The sequence below is a fragment of the Bufo gargarizans genome, chromosome 8 (assembly GCF_014858855.1).
Source record: "Bufo gargarizans isolate SCDJY-AF-19 chromosome 8, ASM1485885v1, whole genome shotgun sequence".
NCBI lineage: Eukaryota > Metazoa > Chordata > Amphibia > Anura > Bufonidae > Bufo > Bufo gargarizans.
Window position 1 is genome coordinate 39,142,790 of NC_058087.1, and position 19,976 is coordinate 39,162,765.

At 53.3% G+C, this 19,976-nt stretch overlaps 1 protein-coding gene across 1 annotated transcript; it reads left to right on the forward strand.

The window, feature by feature from the left end:
- Positions 1-73: 73 nt before the first annotated feature.
- Positions 74-19,521, forward strand: POC1A (POC1 centriolar protein A). The gene is made up of 11 exons (XM_044303941.1): positions 74-341; positions 2,707-2,791; positions 8,684-8,855; positions 9,246-9,425; positions 9,749-9,856; positions 10,437-10,552; positions 11,545-11,678; positions 11,815-11,883; positions 18,685-18,822; positions 18,950-19,081; positions 19,309-19,521. Exons 1-11 carry the CDS (start codon positions 330-332, stop codon positions 19,402-19,404), a joined length of 1,242 nt encoding a protein of 413 aa, XP_044159876.1. The 5' UTR covers positions 74-329; the 3' UTR covers positions 19,405-19,521.
- The last annotated feature ends 455 nt before the right edge of the window (positions 19,522-19,976 follow it).

Consider the following 19,976-nt stretch of genomic DNA (forward strand, 5'->3'; position numbering starts at 1 on the left):
GAGCTCCACCGTAACTTATAGCTGGCACTGGCGGAAGTGACGACACACGGTACTTCCGGAAAATACAGACGATCTGGTAACCTAGTAACGCGTCGTCAGTTAGCCACGCCCTCGCCTCTTTTAGCCTATCAGTTTGGAGGCGGCTGGAGAGGCGCTATTCATCTTTAACCCCTTCTTGCTCGGACGTTAGTTCCCAGCAGTACTGATCAGTGCGGGGAACGGCCGCGGAGGTGCGGGAAGGGTTAATAGGCACAGGGCGGCAGATTCGTACTCCCAGGCCGGGCTGTGAGCTGTGGTCAGTGCGGACAGGACGTGGAGAGCCCAGCACCATGGAACTGCCGGTAAGTGCTGGCCGGAGGTCATAGGAACAGCCTGGGGACGGACTACAAGGCTCAGCAGAGCGTCATGTGTCACGACATGTGAATGTTATGTTGAGAGTTGTAGTTCCACAGATATCAATCACCTACAGTGTCTCTTTCTCTATTTTATGACAGTATAACCCCCCACCCGTCCTTATGGCACAGGACCCCCCCCCCCGTCCTTATGGCGCAGGACCCCCCCCTCCGTCCTTATGGCGCAGGACCCCTCCCCCCTCCGTCCTTATGGCGCAGGACCCCCCCCTCCGTCCTTATGGCGCAGGACCCCCCCCTCCGTCCTTATGGCGCAGGACCCCCCCCCGTCCTTATGGCGCAGGACCCCCCCCAGTCCTTATGGCGCAGGACCCCCCCCCCCCCGTCCTTATGGCGCAGGACCCCCCCCTCTCCGTCCTTATGGCGCAGGACCCCCCCCCTCTCCGTCCTTATGGCGCAGGACCCCCCCCCTCTCCGTCCTTATGGCACAGGACCCCCCCCCCTCTCCGTCCTTATGGCACAGGACCCCCCCCCCTCTCCGTCCTTATGGCACAGGACCCCCCCCCCCTCTCCGTCCTTATGGCACAGGACCCCCCCCTCTCCGTCCTTATGGCACAGGACCCCCCCCCCCTCTCCGTCCTTATGGCACAGGACCCCCCCCTCTCCGTCCTTATGGCACAGGACCCCCCCCCCTCTCTGTCCTTATGGCACAGGACCCCCCCCCCTCTCCGTCCTTATGGCACAGGACCCCCCCCCCTCTCCGTCCTTATGGCACAGGACCCCCCCCCCCTCTCCGTCCTTATGGCACAGGACCCCCCCCCCCTCTCCGTCCTTATGGCACAGGACCCCCCCCCCCCTCTCCGTCCTTATGGCACAGGACCCCCCCCCTCTCCGTCCTTATGGCACAGGACCCCCCCCCTCTCCGTCCTTATGGCACAGGACCCCCCCCCCCCCCTCTCCGTCCTTATGGCAAAGGACCCCCCCCCCTCTCCGTCCTTATGGCACAGGACCCCCCCCCCTCTCCGTCCTTATGGCACAGGACCCCCCCCCCTCTCCGTCCTTATGGCACAGGACCCCCCCCCCCTCTCCGTCCTTATGGCACAGGACCCCCCCCCTCTCCGTCCTTATGGCACAGGACCCCCCCCCCCCTCTCCGTCCTTATGGCACAGGAACCCCCCCCTCTCCGTCCTTATGGCACAGGACCCCCCCCCCCTCTCCGTCCTTATGGCACAGGACCCCCCCCCCCTCTCCGTCCTTATGGCACAGGACCCCCCCCCCCTCTCCGTCCTTATGGCACAGGACCCCCCCCCCTCTCCGTCCTTATGGCACAGGACCCCCCCCCCCCTCTCCGTCCTTATGGCACAGGACCCCCCCCCCCCTCTCCGTCCTTATGGCACAGGACCCCCCCCCCCCCTCCGTCCTTATGGCACAGGACCCCCCCCCTCTCCGTCCTTATGGCACAGGACCCCCCCCCCTCTCCGTCCTTATGGCACAGGACCCCCCCCCCTCCGTCCTTATGGCACAGGACCCCCCCCCCTCTCCGTCCTTATGGCACAGGACCCCCCCCCCTCTCCGCCCTTATGGCACAGGACCCCCCCCCCCCTCTCCGTCCTTATGGCACAGGACCCCCCCCCCCCTCTCCGTCCTTATGGCACAGGACCCCCCCCCCCCTCTCCGTCCTTATGGCACAGGACCCCCCCCCCTCTCCGTCCTTATGGCACAGGACCCCCCCCCCTCTCCGTCCTTATGGCACAGGACCCCCCCCCTCTCCGTCCTTATGGCACAGGACCCCCCCCCCCCCCCCCCCCGCCCTTATGGCACAGGACCTCCCCCCCCCCGCCCTTATGGCACAGGACCTCCCCCCCCGCCCTTATGGCACAGGACCTCCCCCCCCCCCCCCCCCGCGCTTATGGCACAGGACCTCCCCCGCCCTTATGGCACAGGACCTCCCCCCGCCCTTATGGCACAGGACCTCCCCCCCCCCCCCGCCCTTATGGCACAGGACCTCTTCCCCGGTCCTTATGGCACAGGGCCTCCCCCCCCCCCGTCCTTATGGCACAGGACCCTCCCCGTCCTTATGGCACAGGACCCCCCCCCCCCCCCCGTCCTTAAGGCACACATCCATGTTTACCTTCTCAGGAGGCACAGAACACGCGGCCGCATGTGACAGTACCGGCTTCTTACCCCCCCACTTTCCTGCTCTTCTGAATAGTAAATCAGTCATTCCAGAGCTTGGGAAAGCTGCGGGCGATCCCTGTGGGTGCAGCAATAGCGGCCGCTCGGTGGAGAATGATCCCAAACACTGCCAGACAATAGTCCCTTATTACGTCTCAGTAATGTTGTGTTCTCTTCTCAGGAGGATCCTTCCCTGGAGCGAAACTTTAAGGGGCACAGAGACACCGTCACCAGCGTGGACTTCAACCCCAACATGAAGCAGATCGGTGAGAGACATGAACACTGACCTCAGAGCGTGTCCTCTCATCATACATGTAATCTACAGGAACAGTCACTGTACATACATGACATTACTAATCCTGTATTATACTCCAGAGCTGCACTCACTATTCTGCCGGTGAAGTCACTGTGTACACACATTACTTATCCTGTACTGATCCTGAGTTACATCCTGTATTATACTCCAGAGCTGCACTCACTATTCTGCTGGTGCAGTCACTGTGTACATACATTACTTATCCTGTACTGATCCTGGGTTACATCCTGTATTATACTCCAGAGCTGCACTCACTATTCTGCTGGTGCAGTCACTGTGTACATACATTACTTATCCTGTACTGATCCTGAGTTACATCCTGTATTATACTTCAGAGCTGCACTCACTATTCTGCTGGTGCAGTCACTGTGTACATACATTACTTATCCTGTTCTGATCCTGAGTTACATCCTGTATTATACTCCAGAGCTGCACTCACTATTCTGCAGGTGCAGTCACTGTGTACATACATTACTTATCCTGTACTGATCCTGAGTTACATCCTGTATTATACTCCAGAGCTGCACTCACTATTCTGCCGGTGCAGTCACTGTGTACATACATTACTTATCCTGTACTGATCCTGAGTTACATCCTGTATTATACTCCAGGGCTGCACTCACTATTCTGCCGGTGCGGTCACTGTGTACATACATTACTTATTCTGTACTGATCCTGAGTTACATCCTGTATTATACTCCAGAGCTGCACTCCCTATTCTGCAGGTGCAGTCACTGTTTACATACATTACTTATCCTGTACTGACCCTGAGTTACATCCTGTATTATACTCCAGAGCTGCACTCACTATTCTGCTGGTGCAGTCACTGTGTACATACATTACTTATCCTGTATTATACTCCAGAGCTGCACTCACTATTCTGCTGGTGCAGTCACTGCGTACATACATTACTTATCCTGTATTGATCCCGAGTTACATCCTGTATTATACTCCAGAGCTGCACTCACTATTCTGCTGGTGCAGTCACTGTGTACATACATTACTTATCCTGTATTATACTCCAGAGCTGCACTCACTATTCTGCTGGTGCAGTCACTGTGTACATACATTACTTATCCTGTATTATACTCCAGAGCTGCACTCACTATTCTGCTGGTGCAGTCACTGCGTACATACATTACTTATCCTGTATTGATCCCGAGTTACATCCTGTATTATACTCCAGAGCTGCACTCACTATTCTGCTGGTGCAGTCACTGTGTACATACATTACTTATCCTGTATTATACTCCAGAGCTGCACTCACTATTCCGCTGGTGCAGTCACTGTGTACATACATTACTTATCCTGTACTGATCCTGAGTTACCGCCTGTATTATACTCCAGAGCTGCACTCACTATTCTGCCGGTGCAGTCACTATGTACATACATTACTTATCCTGTACTGATCCTGAGTTACATCCTGTATTATACTCCAGAGCTGCACTCACTATTCTGCTGGTGCAGTCACTGTGTACATACATTACTTATCCTGTACTGATCCTTTGTTACATCCTGTATTATACTCCAGAGCTGCACTCACTATTCTGCTGGTGCAGTCACTGTGTACATACATTACTTATCCTGTACTGATCCTGAGTTACATCCTGTATTATACTCCAGAGCTGCACTCACTATTCTGCTGGTGCAGTCACTGTGTACATACATTACTTATCCTGTACTGATCCCGAGTTACATCCTGTATTATACTCCAGAGCTGCACTCACTATATTCTGCTGGTGCAGTCACTGTGTACATACATTACTTATCCTGTACGGATCCTGGGTTACATCCTGTATTATACTCCAGAGCTGCACTCACTATTCTGCTGGTGCAGTCACTGTGTACATACATTACTTATCCTGTATTATACTCCAGAGCTGCACTCACTATTCTGCTGGTGCAGTCACTGCGTACATACATTACTTATCCTGTATTATACTCCAGAGCTGCACTCACTATTCTGCTGGTGCAGTCACTGTGTACATACATTACTTATCCTGTATTATACTCCAGAGCTGCACTCACTATTCTGCTGGTGCAGTCACTGTGTACATACATTACTTATCCTGTATTATACTCCAGAGCTGCACTCACTATTCTGCTGGTGCAGTCACTGTGTACATACATTACTCATCCTGTATTATACTCCAGAGCTGCACTCACTATTCTGCTGGTGCAGTCACTGTGTACATACATTACTTATCCTGTACTGATCCCGAGTTACATCCTGTATTATACTCCAGAGCTGCACTCACTATATTCTGCTGGTGCAGTCACTGTGTACATACATTACTTATCCTGTACGGATCCTGGGTTACATCCTGTATTATACTCCAGAGCTGCACTCACTATTCTGCTGGTGCAGTCACTGTGTACATACATTACTTATCCTGTTCTGATCCTGAGTTACATCCTGTATTATACTCCAGAGCTGCACTCACTATTCTGCAGGTGCAGTCACTGTGTACATACATTACTTATCCTGTACTGATCCTGAGTTACATCCTGTATTATACTCCAGAGCTGCACTCACTATTCTGCCGGTGCAGTCACTGTGTACATACATTACTTATCCTGTACTGATCCTGAGTTACATCCTGTATTATACTCCAGGGCTGCACTCACTATTCTGCCGGTGCGGTCACTGTGTACATACATTACTTATTCTGTACTGATCCTGAGTTACATCCTGTATTATACTCCAGAGCTGCACTCCCTATTCTGCAGGTGCAGTCACTGTTTACATACATTACTTATCCTGTACTGACCCTGAGTTACATCCTGTATTATACTCCAGAGCTGCACTCACTATTCTGCTGGTGCAGTCACTGTGTACATACATTACTTATCCTGTATTATACTCCAGAGCTGCACTCACTATTCTGCTGGTGCAGTCACTGCGTACATACATTACTTATCCTGTATTGATCCCGAGTTACATCCTGTATTATACTCCAGAGCTGCACTCACTATTCTGCTGGTGCAGTCACTGTGTACATACATTACTTATCCTGTATTATACTCCAGAGCTGCACTCACTATTCTGCTGGTGCAGTCACTGTGTACATACATTACTTATCCTGTATTATACTCCAGAGCTGCACTCACTATTCTGCTGGTGCAGTCACTGCGTACATACATTACTTATCCTGTATTGATCCCGAGTTACATCCTGTATTATACTCCAGAGCTGCACTCACTATTCTGCTGGTGCAGTCACTGTGTACATACATTACTTATCCTGTATTATACTCCAGAGCTGCACTCACTATTCCGCTGGTGCAGTCACTGTGTACATACATTACTTATCCTGTACTGATCCTGAGTTACCGCCTGTATTATACTCCAGAGCTGCACTCACTATTCTGCCGGTGCAGTCACTATGTACATACATTACTTATCCTGTACTGATCCTGAGTTACATCCTGTATTATACTCCAGAGCTGCACTCACTATTCTGCTGGTGCAGTCACTGTGTACATACATTACTTATCCTGTACTGATCCTTTGTTACATCCTGTATTATACTCCAGAGCTGCACTCACTATTCTGCTGGTGCAGTCACTGTGTACATACATTACTTATCCTGTACTGATCCTGAGTTACATCCTGTATTATACTCCAGAGCTGCACTCACTATTCTGCTGGTGCAGTCACTGTGTACATACATTACTTATCCTGTACTGATCCCGAGTTACATCCTGTATTATACTCCAGAGCTGCACTCACTATATTCTGCTGGTGCAGTCACTGTGTACATACATTACTTATCCTGTACGGATCCTGGGTTACATCCTGTATTATACTCCAGAGCTGCACTCACTATTCTGCTGGTGCAGTCACTGTGTACATACATTACTTATCCTGTATTATACTCCAGAGCTGCACTCACTATTCTGCTGGTGCAGTCACTGCGTACATACATTACTTATCCTGTATTATACTCCAGAGCTGCACTCACTATTCTGCTGGTGCAGTCACTGTGTACATACATTACTTATCCTGTATTATACTCCAGAGCTGCACTCACTATTCTGCTGGTGCAGTCACTGTGTACATACATTACTTATCCTGTATTATACTCCAGAGCTGCACTCACTATTCTGCTGGTGCAGTCACTGTGTACATACATTACTCATCCTGTATTATACTCCAGAGCTGCACTCACTATTCTGCTGGTGCAGTCACTGTGTACATACATTACTTATCCTGTACTGATCCCGAGTTACATCCTGTATTATACTCCAGAGCTGCACTCACTATATTCTGCTGGTGCAGTCACTGTGTACATACATTACTTATCCTGTACGGATCCTGGGTTACATCCTGTATTATACTCCAGAGCTGCACTCACTATTCTGCTGGTGCAGTCACTGCGTACATACATTACTTATCCTGTATTGATCCCGAGTTACATCCTGTATTATACTCCAGAGCTGCACTCACTATTCTGCTGGTGCAGTCACTGTGTACATACATTACTTATCCTGTATTATACTCCAGAGCTGCACTCACTATTCTGCTGGTGCAGTCACTGTGTACATACATTACTTATCCTGTATTATACTCCAGAGCTGCACTCACTATTCTGCTGGTGCAGTCACTGCGTACATACATTACTTACCCTGTACTGATCCTGAGTTACATCCTGTATTATACTCCAGAGCTGCACTCACTATTCTGCTGGTGCAGTCACTGCGTACATACATTACTTATCCTGTATTGATCCTGAGTTACATCCTGCATTATACTCCAGAGCTGCACTCACTATTCTGCTGGTGCAGTCACTGTGCACATACATTACTTATCCTGTACTGATCCTGAGTTACATCCTGTATTATACTCCAGAGCTGCACTCACTATTCTGCTGGTGCAGTCACCGTGTACATACATTACTTATCCTGTATTATACTCCAGAGCTGCACTCACTATTCTGCTGGTGCAGTCACCGTGTACATACATTACTTATCCTGTATTATACTCCAGAGCTGCACTCACTATTCTGCTGGTGCAGTCACTGTGTACATACATTACTCATCCTGTATTATACTCCAGAGCTGCACTCACTATTCTGCTGGTGCAGTCACTATGTACATACATTACTTATCCTGTATTATACTCCAGAGCTGCACTCACTATTCTGCTGGTGCAGTCACTGTGTACATACATTACTTATCCTGTACTGATCCTGAGTTACATCCTGTATTATACTCCAGAGCTGTACTCACTATTCTGCTGGTGCAGTCACTGTGTACATACATTACTTATCCTGTACTGATCCTGAGTTACATCCTGTATTATACTCCAGAGCTGCACTCACTATTCTGCTGGTGCAGTCACTGTGTGCATACATTACTTATCCTGTACTGATCCTGAGTTACATCCTGTATTATACTCCAGAGCTGCACTCACTATTCTGCTGGTGCAGTCACTGTGTACATACATTACTTATCCTGTACTGATCCTGAGTTACATCCTGTATTATACTCCAGAGCTGCACTCACTATTCTGCTGGTGCAGTCACTGTGTGCATACATTACTTATCCTGTACTGATCCTGAGTTACATCCTGTATTATACTCCAGAGCTGCACTCACTATTCTGCTGGTGCAGTCACTGTGTACATACATTACTTATCCTGTACTGATCCTGAGTTACATCCTGTATTATACTCCAGAGCTGCACTCACTATTCTGCTGGTGCAGTCACTGTGTACATACATTACTTATCCTGTACTGATCCTGAGTTACATCCTGTATTATACTCCAGAGCTGCACTCACTCTTCTGCTGGTGCAGTCACTGTGTACATATGTGTTCTAGTATGATCCTGTACTTGCAGCCAGCGGCTCTATGGACTCGTGTGTCATGGTCTGGAACATGAAGCCTCAGATGAGGGCGTACCGCTTTGTGGGCCACAAGGATGCTGTGATGTCGGTGGAATTCTCGCCCTCCGGGCATCTTCTTGCTTCGGCCTCCAGGGATAAGACCGTCCGTTTGTGGGTCCCCAGTGTGTGAGTATCGGGAACTTTCTTTGTTTACAATGGCTGTGAACTGCCCATTGAGATCTACTACTTCTCACAGCTGAGGGTTTGCTACAGTTGTATCCTGAACACATTAGTGGAGGACTTGGTTTTTGTCCTATGGTTTGTGACAGTGGAGCCCTTGGGTGTGTACAGACTGAAGACCGCTGAGCTCCTGCTCCCCCTAGTGGTGGACTTACATAATGCAGCTGTCAGTTTACCAGCCTCATGTCCATCAGATACTGACCTGCCTGGTACCTCTTGGGGTGAATTCACACACGGGGCAGATTTGTTGCCGTTTCTTCTGCCACTGCAGCCGTCATCTTTGGAGATGTATTAATATTGAGCCCCAGACGTTATATATGTGACTGTGTTTTCCAGGAAAGGAGAATCGACTGTGTTTAAAGCGCACACGGGCACAGTGCGGAGCGTCAGCTTCTCCAGCGACGGGCAGTCCATGGTCACCGCGTCCGACGACAAGACGGTCAAAGTGTGGACGGTTCACCGGCAGAAGTTCCTCTTCTCTCTGAATCAGCACATAAACTGGGTGCGGTGTGCCAAGTAAGTGCCCCGTGCTTTCCACAGCAGCACAGAGGATGGACAGTACCCCACTGCTGTGTACTGGTTGTCACAGTCCCGCCCCTGTCATCACTGAGTAGTCGTATAAAGCGACCTGCAGTCGTAGTACACAGGAGACGGACAGCTCCGGTGCGGAGGTGGGAACGGCCGCATAACTGCCCACATGGACCCCCGCGGCTGTGATGGCAAGCTCCGCCCCCTGAGGGGTTCCATTCATTTTATTGGCAGGTCACCGCTGCTATGAATCATACTGCGAGGTGAATCCTCATCCTCTGCAGCACTACTACTCTCAATCTCTCCTCCAGGTTTTCACCGGACGGACGGCTGATAGTGTCCGCCAGCGACGACAAAACCATCAAACTGTGGGACAAGACCAGCCGCGAGTGCACGCACTCCTTCTGTGAGCATGGCGGGTAAGGCCCACCCTGACACTGAACTACATAGCCCAGCAGGAATTAAAGGGGCCGTCTGGTGTGGACGACTCCCGCCTTCCTCCACCAGTTCTACAACTTTCTACATGTATCAGTTTCTCGTTATTTTCCAGATCTCTGCTTCCTGTCACTGAGTGGGAACATTCTTGTTTACATCTAGAGGTTGAAAGAGCTTTCTGACATAATGTTTCTCATAGCTGAGGGTTTGTTACAGTTGTATCCTGGCCTCCGGACAGATACATTGTAACAAAGGGGAGAGATTTGTGCCGCTCACGGAGTCCGGATACAATTGCAACAAATGCTCAGCTTTGAGCAGTATTCGGTCAGCCTCTTAAATGTTTACAAGAATGTTCTAAGTCAGTGACAACAAGCAGAGATACTGACATGGTGAGGAACCGAAAGCCAGGATATTACCGAGGCCTTCAGTCTGGTGGTCGGTAGCATAGCCCCCCCTAGTGGCCACACATGCGCCTGGCTGCCCTGCCTTTACCATGACACGTGAAGCTTTACGTTTATTAACCATTTATCGACATGTGCGCGTCTCGTCTGCTTTGTGCTCCAGGTTTGTGAACTTCGTGGACTTTCACCCCAGCGGGACCTGCGTGGCGGCTGCGGCCACGGACAACACAGTGAAAGTCTGGGACATCCGGATGAACAAACTTATCCAACATTACCAAGGTACTGGGCCCCGCATGGAGGGGCCCCCGCCATGTCCTGCAGGTCCATTCACTTCACGGCATACAGCAGATACCGCGCGTATTACTAGGCTGTGGGTTGTAGGAAACCGTCAGCAAGCTGGTGGACACCGCCCGACAGCTCATTGGAAGGGAACCGCTCTGATTGTTGTAGCTGTCCATTACTTGGGCCACATGACCCCAAGATGGCGCCGCCGCGTGTAATGTGGTCGGTTATTACATGATCCGACGGTCACGAGAAATCCACGTCTGCCGGATATCTGGCCGCAGATCGACCGCCCTGCTGTTGGATCTGAATTGGTGGCAAATCTTAACCCAGCAGCGAGTTGTAGACAGATCGCATGACGCCCAACGCGTCCGTTATCGGGTTGTCAGACGACCTCTGTTAATAAGAGGGGGGGGGGCTGAGAGCACAGAAAACATGACGTTACCGGCCCTTTAAATGGCATGCTGCTCATACTGTGACCCTGGCCGTGTTTACATAGAACAGGAAGACGCGAGCGCCGCTTTCGCTGAGTCACCGTGACGCCGGCAGAGTCCATCTGGATCGGGGGTTGTAAGCTCTTGTGAAACTACAAGTCCCAGCATTGCCCTGACCATCTGCAGCTTCAGTGCCACTGTGGGAGTTGTAGTTTGACAACAGGCTGGTGTGTAATAAACCCCCCCCCCCGGCCGATTCCGGACCATCAGACCCCCCTCCCCAAGCTGCTGCCTTTAGGGCCCTAGAGATTCCAGATTTAGGTCTATCTGTACCTGGCAAAGCTGGGTGACTACAATATGGCGGCCATTACAGAGGTTGCACCCAGCCTTCCCAGGTTCCCCACCCTGCACGATGAGGCTGATTCAGGAGACGGCGGCCATATTGGTTGTCGCAGTCCTCACCCAGCTTTCCTGGAGTCCGCAGTGTGACGGTACTTGGCGATGTCGCCCCACATTGGCGGGCTGGTACTGATGCGCTGTTCTGGTGTCTTGCAGTGCACAGCGGGGCGGTGAACGCTCTGTCCTTCCACCCCTCGGGTAATTATCTGGTCACCTCCTCGAACGACTCCACCCTGAAGATCCTGGACCTGCTGGAGGGGCGGCTGCTGTACACGCTGCACGGGCACCAGGTGAGCGCGGGAGCCGGCGTCTACCCCGACTTTCTGTCTCAGTTCTCCATCACTGTCAGGATCTCTGCTTCCTGTCATTGAATGGTAACAATCTTATTGACGTTATAATACATTAGTAACTCTCTGTATGTTGCAGGGGGCAGCGACTAGTGTCCGCTTCTCCAGGGAAGGACAATTCTTCGCTTCTGGAGGGTCCGACGAGCAAGTGAGTAATGTGTGTGCGGTCTCACCCGGGATAGCAATGAGGTGTGTGTGTGCGGTCTCTCCCGGGATAGTGATGAGGTGTGTGTGCGGTCTCTCCCGGGATAGTGATGAGGTGTGTGTGCGGTCTCTCCCGGGATAGTGATGAGGTGTGTGTGCGGTCTCTCCCGGGATAGTGATGAGGTGTGTGTGCGGTCTATCCCGGGATAGTGATGAGGTGTGTGTGCGGTCTATCCCGGGATAGTGATGAGGTGTGTGTGCGGTCTCACCCGGGATAGTGATGAGGTGTGTGTGCGGTCTCACCCGGGATAGTGATGAGGTGTGTGCGGTCTCACCCGGGATAGTGATGAGGTGTGTGTGTGTGCGGTCACTCCTGGGATAGTGATGAGGTGTGTGTGCGGTCACTCCCGGGATAGCGATGAGGTGTGTGTGCGGTCTCACCCGGGATAGTGATGAGGTGTGTGCGCGGTCTCACCCGGGATAGCAATGAGGTGTGTGTGTGCGGTCTCTCCCGGGATAGTGATGAGGTGTGTGTGCGGTCTCACCCGGGATAGTGATGAGGTGTGTGTGCGGTCTCACCCGGGATAGTGATGAGGTGTGTGCGGTCTCACCCGGGATAGTGATGAGGTGTGTGTGTGTGCGGTCACTCCCGGGATAGTGATGAGGTGTGTGTGCGGTCACTCCCGGGATAGTGATGAGGTGTGTGTGCGGTCTCTCCTGGGATAGTGATGAGGTGTGTGTGCGGTCTCTCCCGGGATAGTGATGAGGTGTGTGTGCGGTCTCTCCCGGAATAGTGATGAGGTGTGTGTGCGGTCTCTCCCGGGATAGTGATGAGGTGTGTGTGCGGTCACTCCCGGGATAGTGATGAGGTGTGTGTGCGGTCTCTCCCGGGATAGTGATGAGGTGTGTGTGCGGTCTCTCCCGGGATAGTGATGAGGTGTGTGTGCGGTCTCTCCCGGGATAGCGATGAGGTGTGTGTGCGGTCACTCCCGGGATAGTGATGAGGTGTGTGTGCGGTCTCACCCGGGATAGCGATGAGGTGTGTGTGCGGTCTCTCCTGGGATAGTGATGAGGTGTGTGTGCGGTCACTCCCGGGATAGTGATGAGGTGTGTGTGTGCGGTCTCTCCCGGGATAGTGATGAGGTGTGTGTGCGGTCTCTCCCGGGATAGCGATGAGGTGTGTGCGCGGTCTCTCCCGGGATAGTGATGAGGTGTGTGTGCGCGGTCTCTCCTGGGATAGTGATGAGGTGTTTGTGTGTGCGGTCTCTCCCGGGATAGTGATGAGGTGTGTGTGTGTGTGTGATCACTCCTGGGATAGTGATGAGGTGTGTGTGCGGTCTCTCCCGGGATAGTGATGAGGTGTGTGTGCGGTCTCTCCGGGATAGTGATGAGGTGTGTGTGCGGTCTCTCCCGGGATAGCGATGAGGTGTGTGCGCGGTCTCTCCCGGGATAGTGATGAGGTGTGTGTGCGCGGTCTCTCCTGGGATAGTGATGAGGTGTTTGTGTGTGCGGTCTCTCCCGGGATAGCAATGAGGTGTGTGTGTGATCACTCCTGGGATAGTGATGAGGTGTGTGTGCGGTCTCTCCCGGGATAGTGATGAGGTGTGTGTGCGGTCTCTCCCGGGATAGTGATGAGGTGTGTGTGTGCGGTCTCTCCCGGGATAGTGATGAGGTGTGTGTGTGCGGTCTCTCCCGGGATAGTGATGAGGTGTGTGTGTGCGGTCTCTCCCGGGATAGTGATGAGGTGTGTGTGCGGTCTCTCCCGGGATAGCGATGAGGTGTGTGCGCGGTCTCTCCTGGGATAGTGATGAGGTGTGTGTGTGTGCGGTCTCTCCTGGGATAGTGATGAGGTGTGTGTGTGTGGTCTCTCCCGGGATAGTGATGAGGTGTGTGTGCGGTCTCTCCCGGGATAGCGATGAGGTGTGTGTGCGGTCACTCCCGGGATAGTGATGAGGTGTGTGTGCGGATCATTCCCGGGATAGTGATGAGGTGTGTGTGCGGTCTATCCTGGGATAGTGATGAGGTGTGTGTGCGGATCATTCCCGGGATAGTGATGAGGTGTGTGTGCGGTCTCTCCCGGGATAGTGATGAGGTGTGTGTGCGGTCTCTCCCGGGATAGTGATGAGGTGTGTGTGCGGTCTCTCCCGGGATAGTGATGAGGTGTGTGTGCGGTCTCTCCCGGGATAGTGATGAGGTGTGTGCGCGGTCTCACCCGGGATAGTGATGAGGTGTGTGCGCGGTCTCACCCGGGATAGTGATGAGGTGTGTGTGCGGTCTCACCCGGGATAGCGATGAGGTGTGTGTGCGGTCTCTCCTGGGATAGTGATGAGGTGTGTGTGCGGTCACTCCCGGGATAGTGATGAGGTGTGTGTGTGCGGTCTCTCCCGGGATAGTGATGAGGTGTGTGTGCGGTCTCTCCCGGGATAGCGATGAGGTGTGTGCGCGGTCTCTCCCGGATAGTGATGAGGTGTGTGTGCGCGGTCTCTCCTGGATAGTGATGAGGTGTTTGTGTGTGTGTGATCACTCCTGGGATAGTGATGAGGTGTGTGTGCGGTCTCTCCCGGGATAGTGATGAGGTGTGTGTGCGGTCTCTCCCGGGATAGTGATGAGGTGTGTGTGCGGTCTCTCCCGGGATAGCGATGAGGTGTGTGCGCGGTCTCTCCCGGGATAGTGATGAGGTGTGTGTGCGCGGTCTCTCCTGGGATAGTGATGAGGTGTTTGTGTGTGCGGTCTCTCCCGGGATAGCAATGAGGTGTGTGTGTGATCACTCCTGGGATAGTGATGAGGTGTGTGTGCGGTCTCTCTCCGGGATAGTGATGAGGTGTGTGTGCGGTCTCTCCCGGGATAGTGATGAGGTGTGTGTGCGCGGTCCTCTCCTGGGATAGTGATGAGGTGTTTTGTGTGTGCGGTCTCTCCCGGGATAGTGATGAGGTGTGTGTGTGCGGTCTCTCCGGGATAGTGATGAGGTGTGTGTGTGCGGTCCTCTCCCGGGATAGTGATGAGGTGTGTGTGCGGTCTCTCCCGGGATAGCGATGAGGTGTGTGCGCGGTCTCTCCTGGATAGTGATGAGGTGTGTGTGTGTGTGTGTGTGCGGTCTCTCCTGGGATAGTGATGAGGTGTGTGTGTGTGCGGTCTCTCCCGGGATAGTGATGAGGTGTGTGTGCGGTCTCTCCCGGGATAGCGATGAGGTGTGTGTGCGGTCACTCCCGGGATAGTGATGAGGTGTGTGTGCGGATCATTCCCGGGATAGTGATGAGGTGTGTGTGTGCGGTCTCTCCTGGGATAGTGATGAGGTGTGTGTGCGGTCTCTCCCGGGATAGTGATGAGGTGTGTGTGCGGTCTCTCCCGGGATAGCGATGAGGTGTGTGTGCGGTCACTCCTGGGATAGTGATGAGGTGTGTGTGCGGTCTCTCCTGGGATAGTGATGAGGTGTGTGTGCGGTCACTCCTGGGATAGTGATGAGGTGTGTGTGCGGTCTCTCCTGGGATAGCGATGAGGTGTGTGTGCGGTCACTCCCGGGATAGTGATGAGGTGTGTGTGCGGTCTCTCCTGGGATAGTGATGAGGTGTGTGTGCGGTCTCTCCTGGGATAGTGATGAGGTGTGTGTGCGGTCTCTCCTGGGATAGTGATGAGGTGTGTGTGCGGTCTCTCCTGGGATAGTGATGAGGTGTGTGTGTGTGCGGTCTCTCCCGGGATAGTGATGAGGTGTGTGTGCGGTCACTCCTGGGATAGCGATGAGGTGTGTGTGCGGTCACTCCTGGGATAGTGATGAGGTGTGTGTGCGGTCACTCCTGGGATAGCGATGAGGTGTGTGTGCGGTCTATCCTGGGATAGTGATGAGGTGTGTGTGTGTGTGTGCGGTCTCTCCCGGGATAGTGATGATGTGTGTGTGCGGTCTCTCCCGGGATAGTGATGAGGTGTGTGTGCGGTCTCTCCTGGGATAGCGATGAGGTGTGTGTGCGGTCTATCCTGGGATAGTGATGAGGTGTGTGTGCGGTCACTCCTGGGATAGCGATGAGGTGTGTGTGTGCGGTCTCTCCTGGGATAGTGATGAGGTGTGTGTGCGGTCTATCCCGGGATAGTGATGAGGTGTGTGTGTGCGGTCTATCCTGGGATAGTGATGAGGTGTGTGTGCGGTCTCTCCTGGGATAGTGATGAGGTGTGTGTGCGGTCTCAACCCGGGATAGTGATGAGGTGTGTGTGCGGTCTCTCCCGGGATAGTGATGAGGTGTGTGTGCGGTCTCTCCCGGGATAGTGATGAGGTGTGTGTGCGGTCACTCCCGGGATAGTGATGAGGTGTGTGTGCGGTCACTCCCGGGATAGTGATGAGGTGTGTGTGCGGTCTATCCTGGGATAGTGATGAGGTGTGTGTGCGGTCTCTCCTGGGATAGTGATGAGGTGTGTGTGCGGTCACTCCCGGGATAGTGATGAGGTGTGTGTGCGGTCTCTCCCGGGATAGTGATGAGGTGTGTGTGTGCGGTCTCTCCCGGGATAGTGATGAGGTGTGTGTGCGGTCTCTCCCGGGATAGTGATGAGGTGTGTGTGCGGTCTCACCCGGGATAGTGATGAGGTGTGTGTGCGGTCACTCCTGGGATAGTGATGAGGTGTGTGTGCGGTCTCACCCGGGATAGTGATGAGGTGTGTGTGCGGTCTCTCCCGGGATAGTGATGAGGTGTGTGTGTGCGGTCTCTCCTGGGATAGTGATGAGGTGTGTGTGCGGTCTCTCCCGGGATAGTGATGAGGTGTGTGTGTGCGGTCTCTCCCGGGATAGTGATGAGGTGTGTGTGCGGTCTCTCCCGGGATAGTGATGAGGTGTGTGTGCGGTCTCTCCCGGGATAGTGATGAGGTGTGTGTGTGTGCGGTCTCTCCCGGGATAGCGATGAGGTGTGTGTGTGTGTGTGTGTGTGCGGTCTCTCCTGGGATAGTGATGAGGTGTGTGTGTGTGCGGTCTCTCCTGGGATAGTGATGAGGTGTGTGTGCGGTCTATCCCGGGATAGTGATGAGGTGTGTGTGCGGTCTCACCCGGGATAGTGATGAGGTGTGTGTGCGGTCTCTCCCGGGATAGTGATGAGGTGTGTGCGCGGTCTATCCTGGGATAGTGATGAGGTGTGTGTGCGGTCACTCCTGGGATAGTGATGAGGTGTGTGTGCGGTCTCACCCGGGATAGTGATGAGGTGTGTGTGCGGTCTCTCCCGGGATAGTGATGAGGTGTGTGTGCGGGTCTCTCCCGGGATAGTGATGAGGTGTGTGTGCGGTCACTCCCGGGATAGCGATGAGGTGTGTGTGTGTGCGGTCTCTCCTGGGATAGTGATGAGGTGTGTGTGCGGTCTATCCGGGATAGTGATGAGGTGTGTGTGTGCGGTCTATCCTGGGATAGTGATGAGGTGTGTGTGCGGTCTCTCCTGGGATAGTGATGAGGTGTGTGCGGTCCTCTCCCGGGATAGTGATGAGGTGTGTGTGCGGTCTCTCCCGGGATAGTGATGAGGTGTGTGTGCGGTCACTCCCGGGATAGTGATGAGGTGTGTGTGCGGTCACTCCCGGGATAGTGATGAGGTGTGTGTGCGGTCTATCCTGGGATAGTGATGAGGTGTGTGTGCGGTCTCTCCTGGGATAGTGATGAGGTGTGTGTGCGGTCACTCCCGGGATAGTGATGAGGTGTGTGTGCGGTCTCTCCCGGGATAGTGATGAGGTGTGTGTGTGCGGTCTCTCCCGGGATAGTGATGAGGTGTGTGTGCGGTCTCTCCAGGGATAGTGATGAGGTGTGTGTGCGGTCTCACCCGGGATAGTGATGAGGTGTGTGTGCGGTCACTCCTGGGATAGTGATGAGGTGTGTGCGCGGTCTCACCCGGGATAGTGATGAGGTGTGTGCGCGGTCTCACCCGGGATAGTGATGAGGTGTGTGTGCGGTCTCTCCCGGGATAGTGATGAGGTGTGTGTGCGGTCTCTCCCGGGATAGTGATGAGGTGTGTGTGTGCGGTCTCTCCCGGGATAGTGATGAGGTGTGTGTGCGGTCACTCCCGGGATAGTGATGAGGTGTGTGTGCGGTCACTCCCGGGATAGTGATGAGGTGTGTGTGCGGTCTCTCCCGGGATAGTGATGAGGTGTGTGTGTGCGGTCTCTCCTGGGATAGTGATGAGGTGTGTGTGCGGTCTCTCCCGGGATAGTGATGAGGTGTGTGTGTGCGGTCTCTCCCGGGATAGTGATGAGGTGTGTGTGTGTGCGGTCTCTCCCGGGATAGTGATGAGGTGTGTGTGTGCGGTCTCACCCGGGATAGTGATGAGGTGTGTGTGTGCGGTCTCACCCGGGATAGTGATGAGGTGTGTGTGCGCGGTCTCTCCCGGGATAGTGATGAGGTGTGTGTGTGCGGTCTCTCCCGGGATAGTGATGAGGTGTGTGTGCGGTCTCTCCCGGGATAGTGATGAGGTGTGTGTGCGGTCTCTCCCGGGATAGTGATGAGGTGTGTGTGTGTGCGGTCTCTCCCGGGATAGTGATGAGGTGTGTGTGCGGTCTCTCCCGGGATAGTGATGAGGTGTGTGTGTGCGCGGTCTCACCCGGGATAGTGATGAGGTGTGTGTGTGCGGTCTCACCCGGGATAGTGATGAGGTGTGTGTGTGCGGTCTCACCCGGGATAGTGATGAGGTGTGTGTGCGCGGTCTCACCCGGGATAGTGATGAGGTGTGTGTGTGCGGTCTCACCCGGGATAGTGATGAGGTGTGTGTGTGCGGTCTCACCCGGGATAGTGATGAGGTGTGTGTGCGCGGTCTCACCCGGGATAGTGATGAGGTGTGTGTGCGTTTTCCTGCAGATCATGGTCTGGAAGACAAACTTTGATTCCTCCACGTACAGCGACGTCTTAAGGCACAAGAAGCGGGATGTGTTCACGAGCGGCGCAGACAATGCAAGCAGTGCCCCGCTGCAGCCCCCGTACCCGGCACGCGAGGAGGTGAGGTCTCCTACTGGTATCTGGGGTGGGAGGTTGGCATTTAGCTGGAGCTGACTTTTCGCTGCCGTTTTGTGTTGCGCTGCGGACGGCGTCCATTATTACGTGTTATAACCAACACTGTTTCCAGCTTATAGCGAGCCCCGACCCACCCGGACCGCAGCCTGCCAACCGGCCAAAATCCCAAGCCGATGACTTCAATATGCGGAACATCGCCAGCACGCTGGAGCACATCGTTGGGCAGCTGGATATCCTGACTCAGGTACTCGGCAAGGTCGCCTCAGATCCCCCCCTCCACCATAGCGATGGTAATCTCCTATATGTATGGGAGAGACTCATAGCTCTGCTCTTCCTGGTTCATGAATAGAATGCTAGAACTAGAGTTCAGACTGACACAGGCAGTTGTGATATTCAGACTAGGCTGCTCCCTTACAGTCTGTTACTGGCAGCCCCTTATCCTCACATAATCCGATATATTCTCTCTCTCAGACCGTAGGGATTTTAGAGCAACGACTTTCCCTGACTGAAGACAAACTGAGAGAATGTATGGAAAGGCAGGAGAAGCGGCCCGGCGCCGCTACATGACGAGGCCGGGACTGGTGGCGCCGCTGCTCATGTACGATATTTGTGTGTGTTGGGTTTTTATCTTTTTCTATTGTAAATATTAACAATTTTATTAATAAAAAAAGAAATCGTTTTTTTTAGAACATGTGTCTTTGTAACGCTCTGTGTACGCTGTGACGGCGGCCATATTGGTTATAGAGACGTAGGTGCAGGACGACCCCCTCATACGGGGACACACGGACGACGCTCCCCTCCTGGGCACAGGGCTGATTAAATCCGCGGACGCGCCCGTTATTACGAGGGCGCCACTAATGAGGAGATTTCCTCACCGGCCGCGCAATTCTTCTTTGTGGTTTCACAACTTGTACAGGAAATTTCTTGTGTGTAAAGGGGAAGTGCGGGCATTGTACTCGGAGAAGTTCCGCAAATTTTCTAACAGACTTTATTTCATCTCTTCTCCTTTTTTCACATTTCTGCTTGCTGTCAGCTAATGAAAACCACCTAACCTTATATGGAATGATACACAGTATGCTTCTATAGGTTTTGTAGTCAAAACTGTAACCACAAAAAGTGGTGTGACCAGAGCCTGAAAG